The sequence below is a fragment of the Vicia villosa genome, unplaced genomic scaffold (genome assembly GCF_029867415.1).
Source record: "Vicia villosa cultivar HV-30 ecotype Madison, WI unplaced genomic scaffold, Vvil1.0 ctg.000493F_1_1, whole genome shotgun sequence".
NCBI lineage: Eukaryota > Viridiplantae > Streptophyta > Magnoliopsida > Fabales > Fabaceae > Vicia > Vicia villosa.
In genome coordinates, this window is record NW_026705238.1 from 138,762 (window position 1) to 155,039 (window position 16,278).

General features: G+C 34.6%; 2 protein-coding genes and 1 pseudogene across 2 annotated transcripts; 1 reads left to right on the forward strand and 2 right to left on the reverse strand.

Moving 5' to 3' along the window:
* Window positions 1–555: 555 nt before the first annotated feature.
* Window positions 556–5,186, forward strand: LOC131628917 (disease resistance protein RPV1-like; annotated as a pseudogene).
* A 138-nt stretch (window positions 5,187–5,324) lies between these two features.
* On the reverse strand, window positions 5,325–6,127 carry LOC131628900 (uncharacterized). The gene is made up of 2 exons (XM_058899707.1): window positions 6,124–6,127; window positions 5,325–5,851 (listed from the first exon to the last, which is right to left on the reverse strand). The coding sequence occupies exons 1-2, from the start codon at window positions 6,125–6,127 to the stop codon at window positions 5,325–5,327; spliced, it is 531 nt and encodes a 176-aa protein (XP_058755690.1).
* Window positions 6,087–7,206, reverse strand: LOC131628921 (uncharacterized). The gene is made up of 3 exons (XM_058899727.1): window positions 6,631–7,206; window positions 6,435–6,539; window positions 6,087–6,339 (listed from the first exon to the last, which is right to left on the reverse strand). The coding sequence occupies exons 1-3, from the start codon at window positions 6,763–6,765 to the stop codon at window positions 6,130–6,132; spliced, it is 450 nt and encodes a 149-aa protein (XP_058755710.1). The 5' UTR covers window positions 6,766–7,206; the 3' UTR covers window positions 6,087–6,129.
* Window positions 7,207–16,278: the final 9,072 nt, after the last annotated feature.

Genomic DNA, 16,278 nt, shown 5'->3' on the forward strand with positions numbered 1-16,278 from the left:
TGGTTAATTAATGAATTGCAATGTTATAAATAGATGCCTTGTGAATATAATAGACCATCAATAAAAATGAATGAAAAAGTTAGTTTTAGAGTTGTTAGCACTTTCCAATAAAAAAAAAGAGTTGTTAGCACTTTTTAACATAGTTTCTCTTTGTTTCTCTTAGTAACAAAACCATGTTGATAACATTAACATTTAAAACCAATTTTATTATGGCAAATTCAATTTACATCACACTATTAGGAAACGACAATATATATCACATGGTTGAGAAATGGTGTATGAAAGGATAAGAGACTCAGTCCAACTATTTTATGTTTATATATTATTAGAGAAAGAGAAGATAAGGCTTTCAAAATCATGTCATATACCAAAAATTCAATTTACACGACACTATTAGGATATAACCATATATCACATGATTGAGAAATGGTGTATGAAAGGATAAGAGAAGACAAGCATACGTTAAAAAGCAGTTCATTACTTTTTCTTTGGGACAACGTAGTGTGTTGAAATAAATAATCATGAAGCCCAACGAAACTTCCTCGAACTTACCACTTGCTGTTTTATCTTTTAACTATGATCTGCTATATATAAGTACTTCTATAATTTTGTGATTACTGCAGAGTACTTATTTGTAATGGCTATGCAACAATACATAGCTGCTGCTTCTTCTTCTTCATCTTCTTCTATGGTAGCATCCTCGAACAAATTTGATGTTTTTGTTAGCTTCCGTGGTGAGGATACTCGTAAAACCTTCACAAGCCATCTTTATGAAGCTCTTCACAAAAAAGTTATGACATTTATTGACTTTGAGCTTGAAAAAGGAGATGAGATCTCATCAACACTCAACAAAGCCATTGAGGGGTCAGATGCATCTATAGTCATTTTTTCAAAAGACTATGCATCTTCAAAATGGTGTTTGAATGAACTCGTTAAGATTCTAGAATGCAAGAGAGATCGAAGACAGATTGTCATACCTGTTTTCTATGATATAGAACCATCTGATGTGAGGAATCAAACTGGGATTTATCAGCAAGCTTTTGAAAAACATGAGCGAGATTTGAGCGAGATTTGAGACACAACAAAGATAAGTTGCAGAAATGGAAAGATGCACTCAACGAAGCAGCCAACTTATCTGGATGGAACTCTCAAAATTACGGGTAAATAAAATTAACTTTCCACCTAATTTATTCTAAATCTATTTTTCCATTTTATTTCTTGGTCAAGCATGTTAGAGGATAGATTTTAATAATAATAATTACAATCATAAAAATGTTGATTTTCTAACCACTCTCATTCATATTGGTCTAGGATGGAATCAAATTTTATTAAGGACATTGTGGAAGATGTTTTAAAAAGATTGAATCGTAGACAGCCATTTGAAGTTAATAAGGAACTTGTTGGCATTGAGGATAAGTATGAAAAGATGGAATCTTTACTGAAAATTGGGTCAAATGAAGTTAGAACTCTTGTATTGTGGGGAATGGGAGGCATGGGAAAGACCACTCTAGCCAAACATTTATATGGTAGACTGTGCTCTCAATTTGAACGTACTTGCTTCATTGAAAATATAAGGGAAGAATCAACCAAACATGGACTCACCTATGTCCGTAATAAACTTTTTTCTACATTGTTGGAGCTTCCTCTCAATGCACCTTATGTAGAAACCCCGATTTTCAAAAACAAACTTGCACATGAAAGAAGTCTCATTGTGTTGGATGACGTGGCAACCTTAGAACAAGCAGAAAATGTTAACATGGTCAATAAATACTTGGGAGAGGGGAGTAGAGTCATTATCACAACTAGAGATATCCAGATATGTAGCCAATTAGACGAGTGTGAAATATATGAGTTTGAGGAAATGAATGCAGATGAATCTCTTCAACTATTTTGTCAGAATGCTTTTGGAGAAAAATGTCCTAAGGATGGATATGATAATCTATCAAATAAGGCAATTCTTTATTGCAGAGGCAATCCCTTAGCTTTGAAAGTTTTAGGTGCAAATTTTCGTCCAAAAAAAAGTAAAAAAGGGTGGGAAAGTGAATTGGAGAAACTCAAAAAGATTCCCAATAGAAAAATCCATGATGTGTTAAAATTGAGTTATGATGACTTAGATCGTACTCAACAAGCCATATTTCTAGACATTGCATGCATCCCCGAAACACTAGATTATTATTACTCTCTTACTCAAAAAGATTACTTAATAGCAGTATGGAATGCTTGCAAGTTTTATGCAGAGAGTGGATTAGAAGTCCTTCTAGATAAAGCGCTCATATATTTTGATGACGAAGGCTTTATTACAATGCATGGTTTGTTAGAAGAAATTGGAAAAGTGATTGTTATGACAGAATCTGTCAAAGACCCCGGAAGAAGAAGTCGATTGTGGGATCAAAAGGATGTGTATGATGTATTGAAGTATAAGAAGGTAAGTGAGAGATTCATTTACTTGTATATGAAAATGGATTAAATATAAATAAGATTAATATGTAAGTCAGTCCTTACTAATCATTACTCTAAAATTTTTTTTTAGGGAACTGAAGTTGTTGAAGTTATAGAATTTAATATTTATCAACTTGGGGATTTGTACTTGAGCTCTGATTGCTTTAAAAGCATGACCAACTTAAGACATCTTGAGATAACTATAGATCATAACAGTAAACTGCATCTCCTTGAAGGTCTTGAGTGGTTGTCTGATAAATTGAGGCATCTTTGTTGGGATTCATTCCCACTTGAGTCTTTGCCATCAACCTTTTGTGCAGAATGGCTTGTAAAGCTTAAAATGCAGAATAGCAAGCTTAAAAAGCTTTGGGATGGAATTCAGGTTCAATATAATTAATGTGTTATTGTTAGGTCTGTTAAATATTTTTAATTAAGTTTCTAATCCTTTTTAGTTAAGACATATGTGCGATCAAGAATTTATTTTAATGATTTTCAACAATGTAATGTTGTTTTTTTTTCTCATATAGAGGCTTGACAATTTAATGATTCTTGATCTTCGATACTCCGAAAACCTGATTGAGATTCCAGATTTATCAAGGGCCCCAAATCTTCAAGAAGTGTCCTTTTCTTATTGTGTGAGTCTCTGTCAGCTCCATCCTTCCATTTTCAATATCCCCAAGCTTACAAAACTACAATTAAATGGATGCAAAAAGATTGAGAGCCTGAAAAATAACATTCATTTAAAATCTCTCCAAATACTTGAGCTCTCTGATTCTTCTTCTCTCGCCGAATTTTCGGTGACGTCGGAGGAAATAATGGAGCTGTCTTTATGGGGCACTGTTGCACATGGATTTTCTTCATTGATGTTGTGCAATAAGAAACTTACAGGACTGCACCTTACAGGATTTACACAAATCAATACATCTAGTCTTTGGCTCATCCTTGATGGCACACCGTCTTTAAGAGAACTATATTTGAGCAAGTGCTGCAACTTAGAAACACTCCCTAACAACATCCAAAACAATTCAATGTTGGAAATTCTTGAATTAAATGAATGCAGGAAACTTAAGTCCCTACCAAAACCTCCAGTTAGCTTGCAAAGGTTGACAGCCTGGAATTGCATTCATTTGGACACTAACTCCATTCAACGATTAACACTTGAAAATATGTATCACAGACTCCGCTCACCTGAGAACATGTTACACAACAGACCCAGTTCATGGATCAGCGGGGGGAATGTACCAATTTATCGTATGGATTTATTTTCCTTTCCAGGTGGTGAAGTTCCTAGTGAGTTTTATTTTCAGTCAACAAAGGATTCCATAGTTATTCCTCCTATTCCAAAATATGGTTTGTGTGGTTTCATCATTTGTATCATTCTCTCTGAACCACGGGCTGCTCTTAATATTCTTGGTGGGTTTCATTGTACTATTTATCAACACACCCGAGTAATTGACCATTTCCGGAATTCATATGGTGTTTGTGGTGCAATAATTTCAGATCATGTATTGTTAAGCTGCATAGGGTGTTATAATTCTGACTGGGTGAAGATTGGGAGTGAAAGTGGAGGTTATCAGTACGACCTTTCATTCAAATTCTATTATGAACAATATGAAGAATTTAAAACAAGAGGTGCAAAAACAGAGTGCATCAAGGGTTGTGGGGTAATCCCTGTGTATGACTTGAAATGTAGAACTAGTGGAGCTGAAATTGTTAAAATACAATCCAATGCTCAACTATCTGATGATATTAAAGTTTTTGATGATTGTCATGGACATTCGAAATTTGATATTAACGAGTCACACCACCAAGAAATTGGAGCTGAAAACGAAAATGACCAACAACAACTAATTATTCCTCCAACAGAAAATATGGAGTCGAATGATAGATCTTCGTGTTCATGTTCTATCGGTATAAATCTTCCACCACTTCCTAGATATATATTCCATATTTATATGTTTTTTTGACTTAATATTACTTTCCAACCATTATGATTTAAATTTCATTTTCATATAGATAATTTAATCTTTCAAAAAAATAAGTTGATTCTTTGAGAATACTTGTGATATATTGTAGAAAATTATCCCAGATAAATTCCAATAACAATGTGTTGAAATAATGCATTGAACAGGTCTTTTGTTGAAGCACATACTAGAAGAATCAAAACGTCTATTTCTAAAGTAAAGATAAGGCAGCATCAAAACTTTCATTCATAAGTATGTATTGGTTTTTCGTTTCTCTTGTTGTGATAAATTTATCTTTTCCTATAAAGCTGTTAGTTGTATTTTTGCCTTAATCTTATCTTGGAACCACAAATCCAATTATTCGATTTTGATTATTTATACTTAAAAGCATCATAAAAGGGCATAGAGTTTAAAAATTCTTGAAATAAATAAGTTAACTCTTTGAAATACTTGTGATATATTCCAGAAAAGTATACCAGATAAATTGCAATAACATTGTGCTGAAACAATACATTGTTCAGATCTTTTGTGGAAGCATATGCAGAAGAGTCAAAACGGCTATTTCTCTTGTTTTCAACCAAAGATAAGACCGCATCAAAGCTTTCATTCAGAAGTGTCTCATGATGTAGTGGGTTGGTATTCGGTACCATAAAGCTGTATGTTTGTGATTAACTTATCTTTCTCGATAAGCTATTAGGAACTCTTCCCATCCTAATTAGTTGTATTCAGTTCTTGTGTCCTGTTTTTGTTGGTATTAAGTAATAATTATTGAGTTTTTGTTCATGATACTATTATGCATTGTACAATGTTGCAACTTGTATGTTACATGTATATACTACTGAAACTGTCTAGGTACCAGTGTACAACACTTTTCTTTTCTACTGTTGAATCTCATAATTGCTTTAGGAAGATAAACATAATCTAATACTTTGTAAGGTTAGTCGTCAACCCAAATCCAAATGGAAATAGAGGATCATAATGTTTATCACCAACATTCATTGGTAGCTGGTCAACTGTCTTGAACCACGTCCTTGCCAGCTTCCCAGTGAATGCAAAGTCACCATACAGAACGTCGGCAACACCTTGGCCTTCGGTGCCTGGAAGCCATGCAGCTACAAGTACATCAATTTTTGATAGATATGGCTGAATCACAACCGGGCGTCCAGTGACAAGAACAACTACACACTGAATGTAGCCACATACATTGGTGATGGTTCTTGGACCTGGCTCAGCTATGGTTAGATTTAAACTGTCACCAAATGTTTCGGCATAAGGTGGCTCTCCCACAATGACTATAGCATAGGAAAATTTGTTTGACTTGATAAAATTAGAATCAGGATTTTCATTGTAGACAACTTTGGTTGCAGGATCAACTGTTTGTTTTATTGCATCAAGGATGGTTGTAGTACAAAGGAAGCTACGATAGAGACTGAAATGAAATGTTCGGTCTTACCCGAAGTAAGATCATTACCACTAAGCCCATTCCAAGTAATTGTCCATCCACCACATTGATATCCCAAATTGTCAGCATGACTTCCTGCAATTAATATTTTTGAAGATTTTTTGGGAAGAGGAAGTACTGGTTTTTGAGCAGATTTACCATTCTTTAACAATACTAGGGATTTCTGAACAGCTTCTCTAGCTAACTCCCTATGTTCTTGTTTAAGAAACGATTATGCGATAAATAAAACAAACTCTTTTCATTTGAAAGAAATTCAACACATGTTCAAATGATATTCATAAGAAAATGTACCTTGCTACCCAATTGGTTTGCGAGGCTTAGATCAGCAAGTGGATTTTCAAAAAGGCCCGTGGTAAATTTCACTCTTAAGATTCTTGCGACAGCATCATTAATCCTGCTCACTGGGATAATATTGTTCTTTACTTGATAGGTCAGGTCATCAATGAACTCAGGAAAGTTAAAGGGAACCATAATCTGCAAACAATGTGGATTTTAAATAGAAAGTAATTTCCAAATATTAAACTCTTAGATTATAGAAACAATTCTTGATGTGAAAAAAAAAATTTTACCATATCAATTCCAGCACTAACACCTGCTTGAACAGAGTATGAATAGTTAGCATGAGGAGGAGATGTAATTCGGTCAATACCCTGAAAATCTGATATGACAAAACCCTGGAAGATGCAAGAAAAATTACATGATATTTTTCTTAAAGATAAGTCCATTTTGTTCACATTAGAAAATGTTATCCATAAATTTTACTACCCTGAACCGCAGTTTGTTCTTGAGGAAACCAGTGACAAGATCCCGGTTAGCGTGCATCTTTTTCCCATTCCAGCTACTGTAAGAGATCATAACTATTGAAACACCTTTGATAACAGAATCAAAATACGCCAGCATGTGAATTTCAAGCAATCCTTTGAAGCTTATCAAAGTATTGTTCTCATTGATACCCTTGTTTGTGCCACCATCTCCCACATAGTGCTTGGCACAGGCAGCAACATTGTTGCTGGGCCCAAGTATTTCAAATGAAGGGGAATTTATATTTTAATATCAAAATTGGAAAATATTAGAGGAATCATACTTTTAAAGAAATATTTTGAGGAACTAAAAATAAATGTTGAGATATCTAGGAGAATTGCACATATATTTAACCTTATATAATTTTATAGTTAATATCTTTGTACACAGCAAAACCTTTTAAAAACTAATTTATAAGAGAGATTTATTTTAAATCTTGGTATCCAATTTTATGACCTACTAATTCTAGAGAATCAATCGCATGTTTATGGGGCTGTTTGTTTCAGCTTTACAAAAAATAGATTTTTTCTTTGTATTTTTGAAAATAGATTTTCCAAAACTGTTTATCAAAATATTACAAGTTTTTTTATATTAGTTTTTTCTAAAATGAAACACTTATTTTGACATCCTATAACATAAACACACATTATTGAAGACCAAAATTTTGTCAAAATTGCAATTTTTCAAAAAGTTGTATTTCAAAAATGATTTTTATAAAAATCTATTTGAAATAGCTTCAAAATTAAGTCATTTTTTGAAATTTTGATATTCAAATTTTTTTTTCATAAATAGAAGAGATACCTAAAATCACATTTTAAGAATAACTATTCAAACAAAATTTTTATTTGAAACTTTTATAAAAAATTTCTTTATAAAAAAAAATTTTCACAAAATTATATAACACTATAAAAATATTATTTGTATTCTAGTGGAATTCTAACCTGAAAGTTTGACAGAAACACTTTCAGAATCTAAGAATAGGCCAACTAGTGGAAGTTTATTTTAAGCAAACCTTAATCCTGCCCGGGTTAAAGCTTTTTCTTTTTCTTCTCTGATTTGGGTTGCACAAGAATAAAGATGCCACCGTTAGGAGAACAAGCTATTAAAAACAGCGATTTCGAAGATATGGTAGAGAATGAATTGAATGTGAATTTGATTCCTAACCAAAACATACCATCTTCTAAATCAGAGACTGGACCATTCTAGGTATGTTAGCCTTACGGTGCTATAATAATATTCTCAACAACTTCGATTTCTTATCCACAAATTGAAAGCCAACGAGGCTTTGAGAATGCAACTTCATAAATATTGTCTTGGGCACTATCTTGGCTAAACAAAACATTGGTGTTTGCAAACATGAATGATATTGAAAAAGAATGAAACTGCTGGACAACTTCTGAGAGGTAGGGAAATGATGTCTCTCTGATGCTTGACATGACATTTGGATTGTATCTGCTTCATAAAAATAAAAGAGATTATGAAAAAAATTTCATTAAAACTTTTTAATACAATATGGAGTATTAAGAAAATCTTTTAGGTTTGTTGATTTAAAATTTATTTTTAAACCCTGATTTCGTTGCAATCTTAACGAGGGTGTTTTAAAGATTTTTGAAAACTAAGAAAAAAGTTCTAAGTTCAGATATTTATAAAAAAAAAAAGGGGATTCAAGATTTTTGTTACATTATATAATTTAGAACTTTTAATTTTAGAAGAAAACTTTGTGTGGAATTGGGTTAGGAGAGATAAAATTTATGGCTTGATTTTGGGGTGACTGATAAGCGCATGGTTTCATTGCGTAGTAATATTAATATGTTTTTAAAAGAACTTGGGATGGGACCAAAATTTTTTAAGAGAATTGTTAACCTGAGTTAGAAAAATTCCATTAAAAAATTTGAAAATGTCTCTTAGATTCTAGAGATCAATCTCTAAACGCATTATATGTCTTTCTCAAACACAGTCAAATTGAGTATCACCCCAATGTTGTTAAAAATTTATTCAGAAGATACTTCTCTAGAACGAATCAATGTATACCACATACATTCCCAGCAAAAAGCCTTTTATTGATCACTTCGGAGAAATTTTGGAGATGCATCTCCCAAAACCACACAAGAAAATAGTTTCTACATTTGATTTAGAGATGCTCTGATGAATTTGACAATATATTACTTTCTACATTTGATTTGGGATAGGATTCAATTTTTAAAATATCCATAATTTTTACAATCCTTGAAAAACCAAGAGTGTTGTTTCTTTGATAAACACTTTTTTCTCTTAAGTTAAGCTCAAAGAAAATCTTCAAAGAGTGTTGATTTCGTGAGTTGTGTTTAGGAGTTGTGTGATATTCTTCAGATAATCATTCATCTTCAATCTTTATCCAAAAATTCATTATTATGGGTACTCAACTCTAAGTTGAGTGTGAGTAGTAGTTGAAAGGTACATTAGGAATTCTAAATTTTGTTTATGTGAAGATTTTTGTGTTTACCAGATTGAAGAATAGGTATGTGATTATGGTATATGGAGACTGAAAGATTAATTTATTCTTTAAGATTTTGACAAGGGAGGGAGGGAGGGAGAGAGAGAGAGAGAGAGATTGGTTGGAAGGTATGTGACTAAATCTGAATGAAAAATCGGTGAAGTCAATTGCTTCATGTTAGAAAGTTAATAGTATTATTGAAGAGTAATTTAATATTCAGAAGATGGACTGATCTTCTGATGGTTACTCAGAAGATAGTATTGACCAGAAGATGTTATCTGGGTCCCATTAGCTTAGCTGTTTAGTAGTAAGGATACTTTAGTATTTTTGTAGTACTGTACTGTTTGTACCTTAGACTTGTTCACTAAGTTTACTGTTTTAGGGCTTATGTGGCAAGATTTTCTTTTCTTATAAATAGCCTTGTAATAGCTATCATTAATAGCAGAATACAACATTTATTCTCTCATCTCTTTTGCGTCGTTATTCTATTATTCTCTTTGTCACCATCTTTATTCATTGTGCACCAACAATTGGTATCTAGAGCTCCGGTTCCAAACACAGGGAAACACGAGTGAACGTGAGTTTGTGTGACGGTGTGATTGATTTTGCTTCTCGGAAACAAAGTTGTGTTGAATCACATTTTTCTTGGTTGTTTGTGGGTTGGGAAACACTGTGTGAGTGTGAGTGAAATCTGTTTTTTGTCTGCACAAGTTTAAAGATGAGTGGAAGCAACTTGAATACCAAACTTCCAGTTCTTGATGGTAGAAACTGGAATAGATGGATGATTCAAATGCGTGTATTATTTGGTGCTCAAGATGTTCTAGATCTTGTCACTGGAGGATATATTCCGATTGCAGCGGATGCAACGGAAGAACAAAGAGAAGCGCAGAGAGAGACGAAGAAGAGAGACCAAAAGGCGTTGTTCTTCATCCATCAGTGTGTGGATGTGAATCTGTTTGAGAAGATTGCTGATTCTATGACGTCAAAGGAGGCGTGGGATATACTGGTCAGGTGTTACGGTGGTGATGTATCAGTGAAGAAGGTGAAGCTTCAATCCCTGAGAAGGCAATATAAGAATCTCAACATGAAGAACAATGAGAAAGTCTCTGAGTATATCTCTAGAGTGATTGTGATCACTAATGAGATGAAGGCTTGTGGAGAAACTCTTTCTGAACAAGTAATCATAGAGAAGATATTGAGGTCACTTACTCCTCAATTTGATTATATTGTTGTATCTATTAAACATTCTAAAGATCTGGAAACCATGAGAATAGAAGAGTTGCAAAGCAGTTTAGAAGCACAAGAGTTGCGTCTGACTGAGAGAACTTCTGAGAGAGAAGTTGAGCAATCTATGAAGGCTTCTTTTGTCAAGAAGGACCAGAAGCATAGACGTGGTGATAGATTCCAGAAGGAAGCCTCAACTTCTGATGAGAAGAGATATCAGAAGGGAAAGGACAAGAAGAAAGTTCAATGTTACTGTTGCAAACAGTTTGGCCATTTTGCTAGAGACTGTTTGGCAAACAAAGGAAGGAGATCAGAAGAAGCAAATATAGCCAGAGGAGGATCATATGATGAACCTGTGCTATTGATGGCTTCAGAATCTGACGGAAGATGTTCGTCAGAGTGGTGGTATATGGACACTGGGTGTTCAAATCACTTGACTGGAAACAAACAATGGCTGATAGACTTTGACTCTGAAAGGAGGACAAAGATCAGATGTGCTGATGATAAGTACCTGTATGCAGAAGGTATGGGAAATGTCAAAGTCAAAGTGAAGAATGGAAAGACTGTTCTGATCAAAGACGTTTGGTATGTTCCTGGAATCAGAAGCAATCTGATGAGTGTGGGTCAGCTCATTGAGAAAGGTTTCTCAGTTGTTATGAAGAACAACCTCTTGAAGTTGTATGATTCCAATCAGAAGTTGATTATGCAATCTGAACAGGGAATCAACAGAACATTCAAGGTGAATGTAGAAACAGCTGAAACAGAGTGTCTGAGTGCTGAAGGCTCAGAAGGTGATAGTAAGCTGTGGCACAAGATGTTGGGGCACTTGAACTATAGAAGTCTGGGGCATCTAAGTTCTAAGAAGCTCGTACGTGGCACTCCTAAGATTGTAAAGCCTGAGAAGTCATGTGAGGTATGCATGAAAGGCAAACAACCCAGATTGCCATTTGTATCAGAAGTTACTCCAAGAGCAAAGCATGCTCTGGGAGTAGTGCACTCTGATGTGTGTGGACCATTTCCAGAACCTTCACTTGGAGGAAATAGGTATTTTGTGTCTTTTGTGGATGAGTTCACAAGAATGACGTGGGTAACTCTCATTAAGTTTAAGAATGGGGTGTTTACAGAATTCCAGAAGTTCAAGGTGAAGGCTGAGAAGCAGAGTGGTCAGAAGATAAAGATTCTCAGAACGGATGGTGGAGGTGAGTATAACTCTACAGAATTCCAAAAGTTCTGTGATGATAATGGGATTGAGCATGAAGTTACTGCTCCCTATACTCCTCAACACAATGGTCTTGCTGAACGTAGAAACCGTACTTTGCTTGATATGACGAGAAGTATGCTTAAAGAGAAGAAGCTTCCTCATAATCTATGGGGAGAAGCTGTTGCTACTGCAGCATATGTGCTTAATAGGTGTCCAACGAAGAGGCTGAAGGAAATTGTTCCTTTAGAAAAGTGGACTAAGGAGAAACAGAGTGTTAGTCATCTGAAGGTTTTTGGTTCTGTGTGTTACAAACACGTTCCAGAAGCTAGAAGGAAGAAGCTGGATGATAGAAGCAAAGTGATGTTATTGGTGGGGTACCACAGTACAGGTGCATACAAGCTCTATTGTCCAGAAACTAACAAAGTTGAAGTCAGCAGAGACGTCATTATGAAGGAATCAGAAGTTTGGGATTGGAGAGAGTCTCAACCAACTTCTGATGTAGAGATAACTTTTGAAGAAAAGATAGAGTCAGAAGATGAAGAATCTTCTGAAGACGAGTCAGAAGATGAAGCATCTTCTGAAGATGAGTCAGATGGAGAATCTGATTTTGATCCAGATTCTGATGATGATCCAGAGTCTGGTGGTAGTCATGATTCTGGAAGGGAAAACTCTAAAGACATAGGGTCTGGAGGACAAGCTTCTAGAGATGATCATGGAGGTGGTGACTCTGGAGTAGCTGACTCTGAAGTAGCTCAGTGACCACAAAGAGTCAGAACTATACCAAGAAGGTTTGCAGATTTTGACATGTTGCAAGACACAGAAGTTGACTCAGAAGGAGAGGTCATTCAGTGCGCCATGTTAGTAGATTCTGAACCAGTGAGTATAGAAGAAGCGCTCAAGAAGAAGGTCTGGCTGAATGCCATGAAAGAAGAACTTGAGGCTATAGAAAGAAACAAAACTTGGAAGCTGACAGAACTTCCAAAGAAGAAGAAAGCCATCAGCGTCAGATGGGTTTTCAAAGTAAAGCTGAAGCCAGATGGATCAGTTGGTAAACACAAAGCAAGGCTAGTGGCTAGAGGTTTTCTTCAGAAACCTGGACTAGATTACTTTGAGGTGTTTGCTCCTGTAGCTAGACATGAAACAATCAGACTGGTGATTGCGTTAGTTGCGAACAGAGGTTGGTCTTTGATGCATCTGGATGTAAAGTCTGCATTTCTGAACGGTCCATTACAAGAGGAGGTATACGTGTCACAACCCCCTGGCTTTGTGAAAAAGAATAAGGAAGGGATGGTGTACAAATTACACAAAGCTCTGTATGGATTGAAGCAAGCGCCCAGAGCTTGGAATTTGAAAATTGATTCATTTTTCAAGAAGCAAGGGTTTCAGAAGTGTGAGATGGAATATGGAGTTTATGTGCAACATTCTGGATGCAATATGATTCTGTTGTGTCTTTATGTTGATGACATATTGCTTACGGGGAGTTGTCCAGAAGATCTGATGAAGTTCAAGAAGGTGCTGATGAATGAGTTTGAGATTACAGACCTTGGGAAAATGTCATATTTTCTAGGGATGGAGATTCTGTACTCAGAAGATGGTATCATTCTGCATCAGTTGAAGTATGAGTTAGAACTTCTGAAGAAATTCAAGTTGGAGAATTGCAAAGCTGCTGTTACACCGTCAGAAGTGAATCAGAAGTTGGACTCTGATTCTGAAGGTGAAGATATTGATGCTACGGTATTCAAACAGCTGGTTGGTTCTCTAAGGTATTTGTGTAATACCAGGCCTGATATATGCTATGCAGTTGGATTGGTTAGTAGGTTCATGAGTAAACCTAAGTGGTCCCATTACCAAGTTGCTGTCAGAGTCTTGAGATATGTCAAGGGAACTCTGAAGTTTGGCATATTGTTTCCTTCTGGGAGAAAGGAAGAATCCGAGTTATTGAGTTATTCTGATTCTGATTGGTGTGGAGACCGAGTTGATAGAAGGAGTACTTCTGGATATTTGTTCATGTTTCTAGGAGGCCCTATCTCTTGGAGTTCCAAAAAGCAACCTGTTGTTGCTCTATCAACCTGTGAAGCTGAGTACATCGCAGGCGCTGTAGCTGCATGTCAAGCTGTGTGGCTTCTGAATCTATTAGAAGACCTGAAGATTAGGGTGAAGAAGCCTCTGAAGCTGATGATTGATAACAAGTCTGCAATCAATCTTGCCAAGAATCCGGTGTTACACGGAAAAAGCAAGCATATTGAGACTAAGTATCATTTCTTGAGAAGCCAAGTCCAGAATGGAACATTAGAAGTTGTGCACTGTAGCACTCAGAAGCAAGTGGCAGATGTTCTGACGAAGGCGATCAAGACGAACCAATTTCTGCTCTTGAGGGATGGAATTGGCGTTGTCAGTTTTGATTGAAGAATATGAATTAAGGGATGGTATTGAAGAGTAATTCAATATTCAGAAGATGGACTGATCTTCTGATGGTTACTCAGAAGATAGTATTGACCAGAAGATGTTATCTGGGTCCCATTAGCTTAGCTGTTTAGTAGTAAGGGTACTTTAGTATTTTTGTAGTACTGTACTGTTTGTACCTTAGACTTGTTAACTAAGTTTACTGTTTTAGGGCTTATGTGGCAAGATTTTCTTTTCTTATAAATAGCCTTGTAATAGCTATCATTAATAGCAGAATACAACATTTATTCTCTCATCTCTTTTGCGCCGTTATTCTATTATTCTCTTTGTCACCATCTTTATTCATTGTGCACCAACAAGTATAGCTCTATTTTGCTTTGAAAGCTTTGTTAAGGGTATAGCTCTAGTTTGCATTGAAAGCTTTGTTTTTGTATTACTAAGTTCGTAAATGTTTTCTAATACATTTATTAGTGTTTTTAGTTATTGAATCATTGCTAAAAAAATATTGTTGGACTGAAATAAGACTCTTAACAATCTCCAATTTATGTTGTTGCTTACCTAAGTGCTTTTGAACTCCAATTATCTGTATTAAATTGACTTTAAAATTCTCCACTAACATAGATATTTGAGCAAATTCACGACTCTCCACATTTTTTGTATTGTTGAAGTGACTTTAGAACTCTCCTCTTCTCTTCTCCACTTAACACAATAACAATCATCATTGAAGAGTATCTTACAAAGATTAATGATTAATTATAATATTTTGCATTGCAAAATGAAAAGTAAATTTTTCGATATAATTTTATACTCCCTCCGTCCCAAATTATAAGAGAAAAAAACAAAATCACGTTTATTAAGAAAAGTAAAAACACATTCATTTGACTTATGATTTTCTTGAAATAAAGTGCTTTGGAAAATTTTAAAAAAATTCTAATTGGTTGTTGGCTATGAAAATGATGAGAGAGAATGTAAGTTAAATGCAATTTGCATTTAATTTTATCTTGAAAGAAATGAAAGATGATTTTTTCTCTTATATTTTGGGACAAGAAAAATGCATTTTTTTCTCTTATATACTAGTGTATCAAATTATGAGTTGTTTATGAATTATTAATACTAACTTTTTTTATTATAACTTTATGTATTTTTATTTTTTATTCTTCCAATCCTTTTAACTTATCTTTCTCTTTCTCGTATATGAAAGATAATTTTATAAAATTCTTCATAATTTTTTATTTTTATACAAAAATTATTATATTTCTTAATGTTCAAAAACGTGTTAAAACAAATTTTAATATAAAAAATAGTGGAATATTTCTTAGTTACTTCAAGCTTCAAACTTTTATACTTTAAGATGAGATATTACATTTATTGAATGATTTTGTTAAGGCAACAATCAATAATGTTATAGTACTAAGTGATATGCAAAAAGAAAATGAGTGGAAAGTCTTACAGTTAATTTAGTAGGAAGAAAAGGAATTGAGATTTATATTTCTATTTGTCTTAATTATTAGAATGATTTATATTTCTATTTGTCTTAATTATTAAAATATCTATAAGGGTTAATGAACTTTTTAGTCCTTCTAAATATCTCAAATTATGTTTTTAGTCTTTTTAATTTTTTTTAAAAAAATGGTCCTCCTAAAATTTTAAGTTTTAATTTTTGGTCCCTCGTGACAAAATCGTAGCTAAAATGGTCTATAATTCCGTCGCTAAAATAAAAAAACCGCTAAAACCGACGCTAAATTGTAAAAACTGTCGTTAAATTGCAAGAGGGACCAAAAGTTAAAATTTAAAATTTTAGGAGGACCATTCTTTGAAGGAAATTTTAGAGGAACTAAAAACGAAGTTTGAGATATTTAGAGGGACCAAAAAGTTCATTAACCCTATTTATAATGATGAATAATCATAAAAGATGTCAAAAGATTGGCCATGTGTGCAACGAGAAAAAGATTGATGTGAAGGTTTGGCAACCTAAGCAGGTCCAGATACCACAAAATGTAGAATCCAATACAGGAGAGAATGTATGTGTCCAGGTAGAACCAAAGCAGATCCAGGAACAACACAATGCTAGTCCAAGTAATAACAATGCTCTTGAAGAGGTGACTACACTTACGAATGAGAGTACATGGACAGAGGTTGGAAGGAAACACAGAGATAGTGGTAAGAGGACTATTGCAGGTAAGGGAACTACACCTCTCTTCTGCTCTAATGGTTTTGGTAACCTAGGGTTTGGAACGGACCCTGTGGTTACTCCCCATGGAGTGACATGATCATTGCTTGGAACACTAGGGGGCTGAGTAAGTTGGCCAGG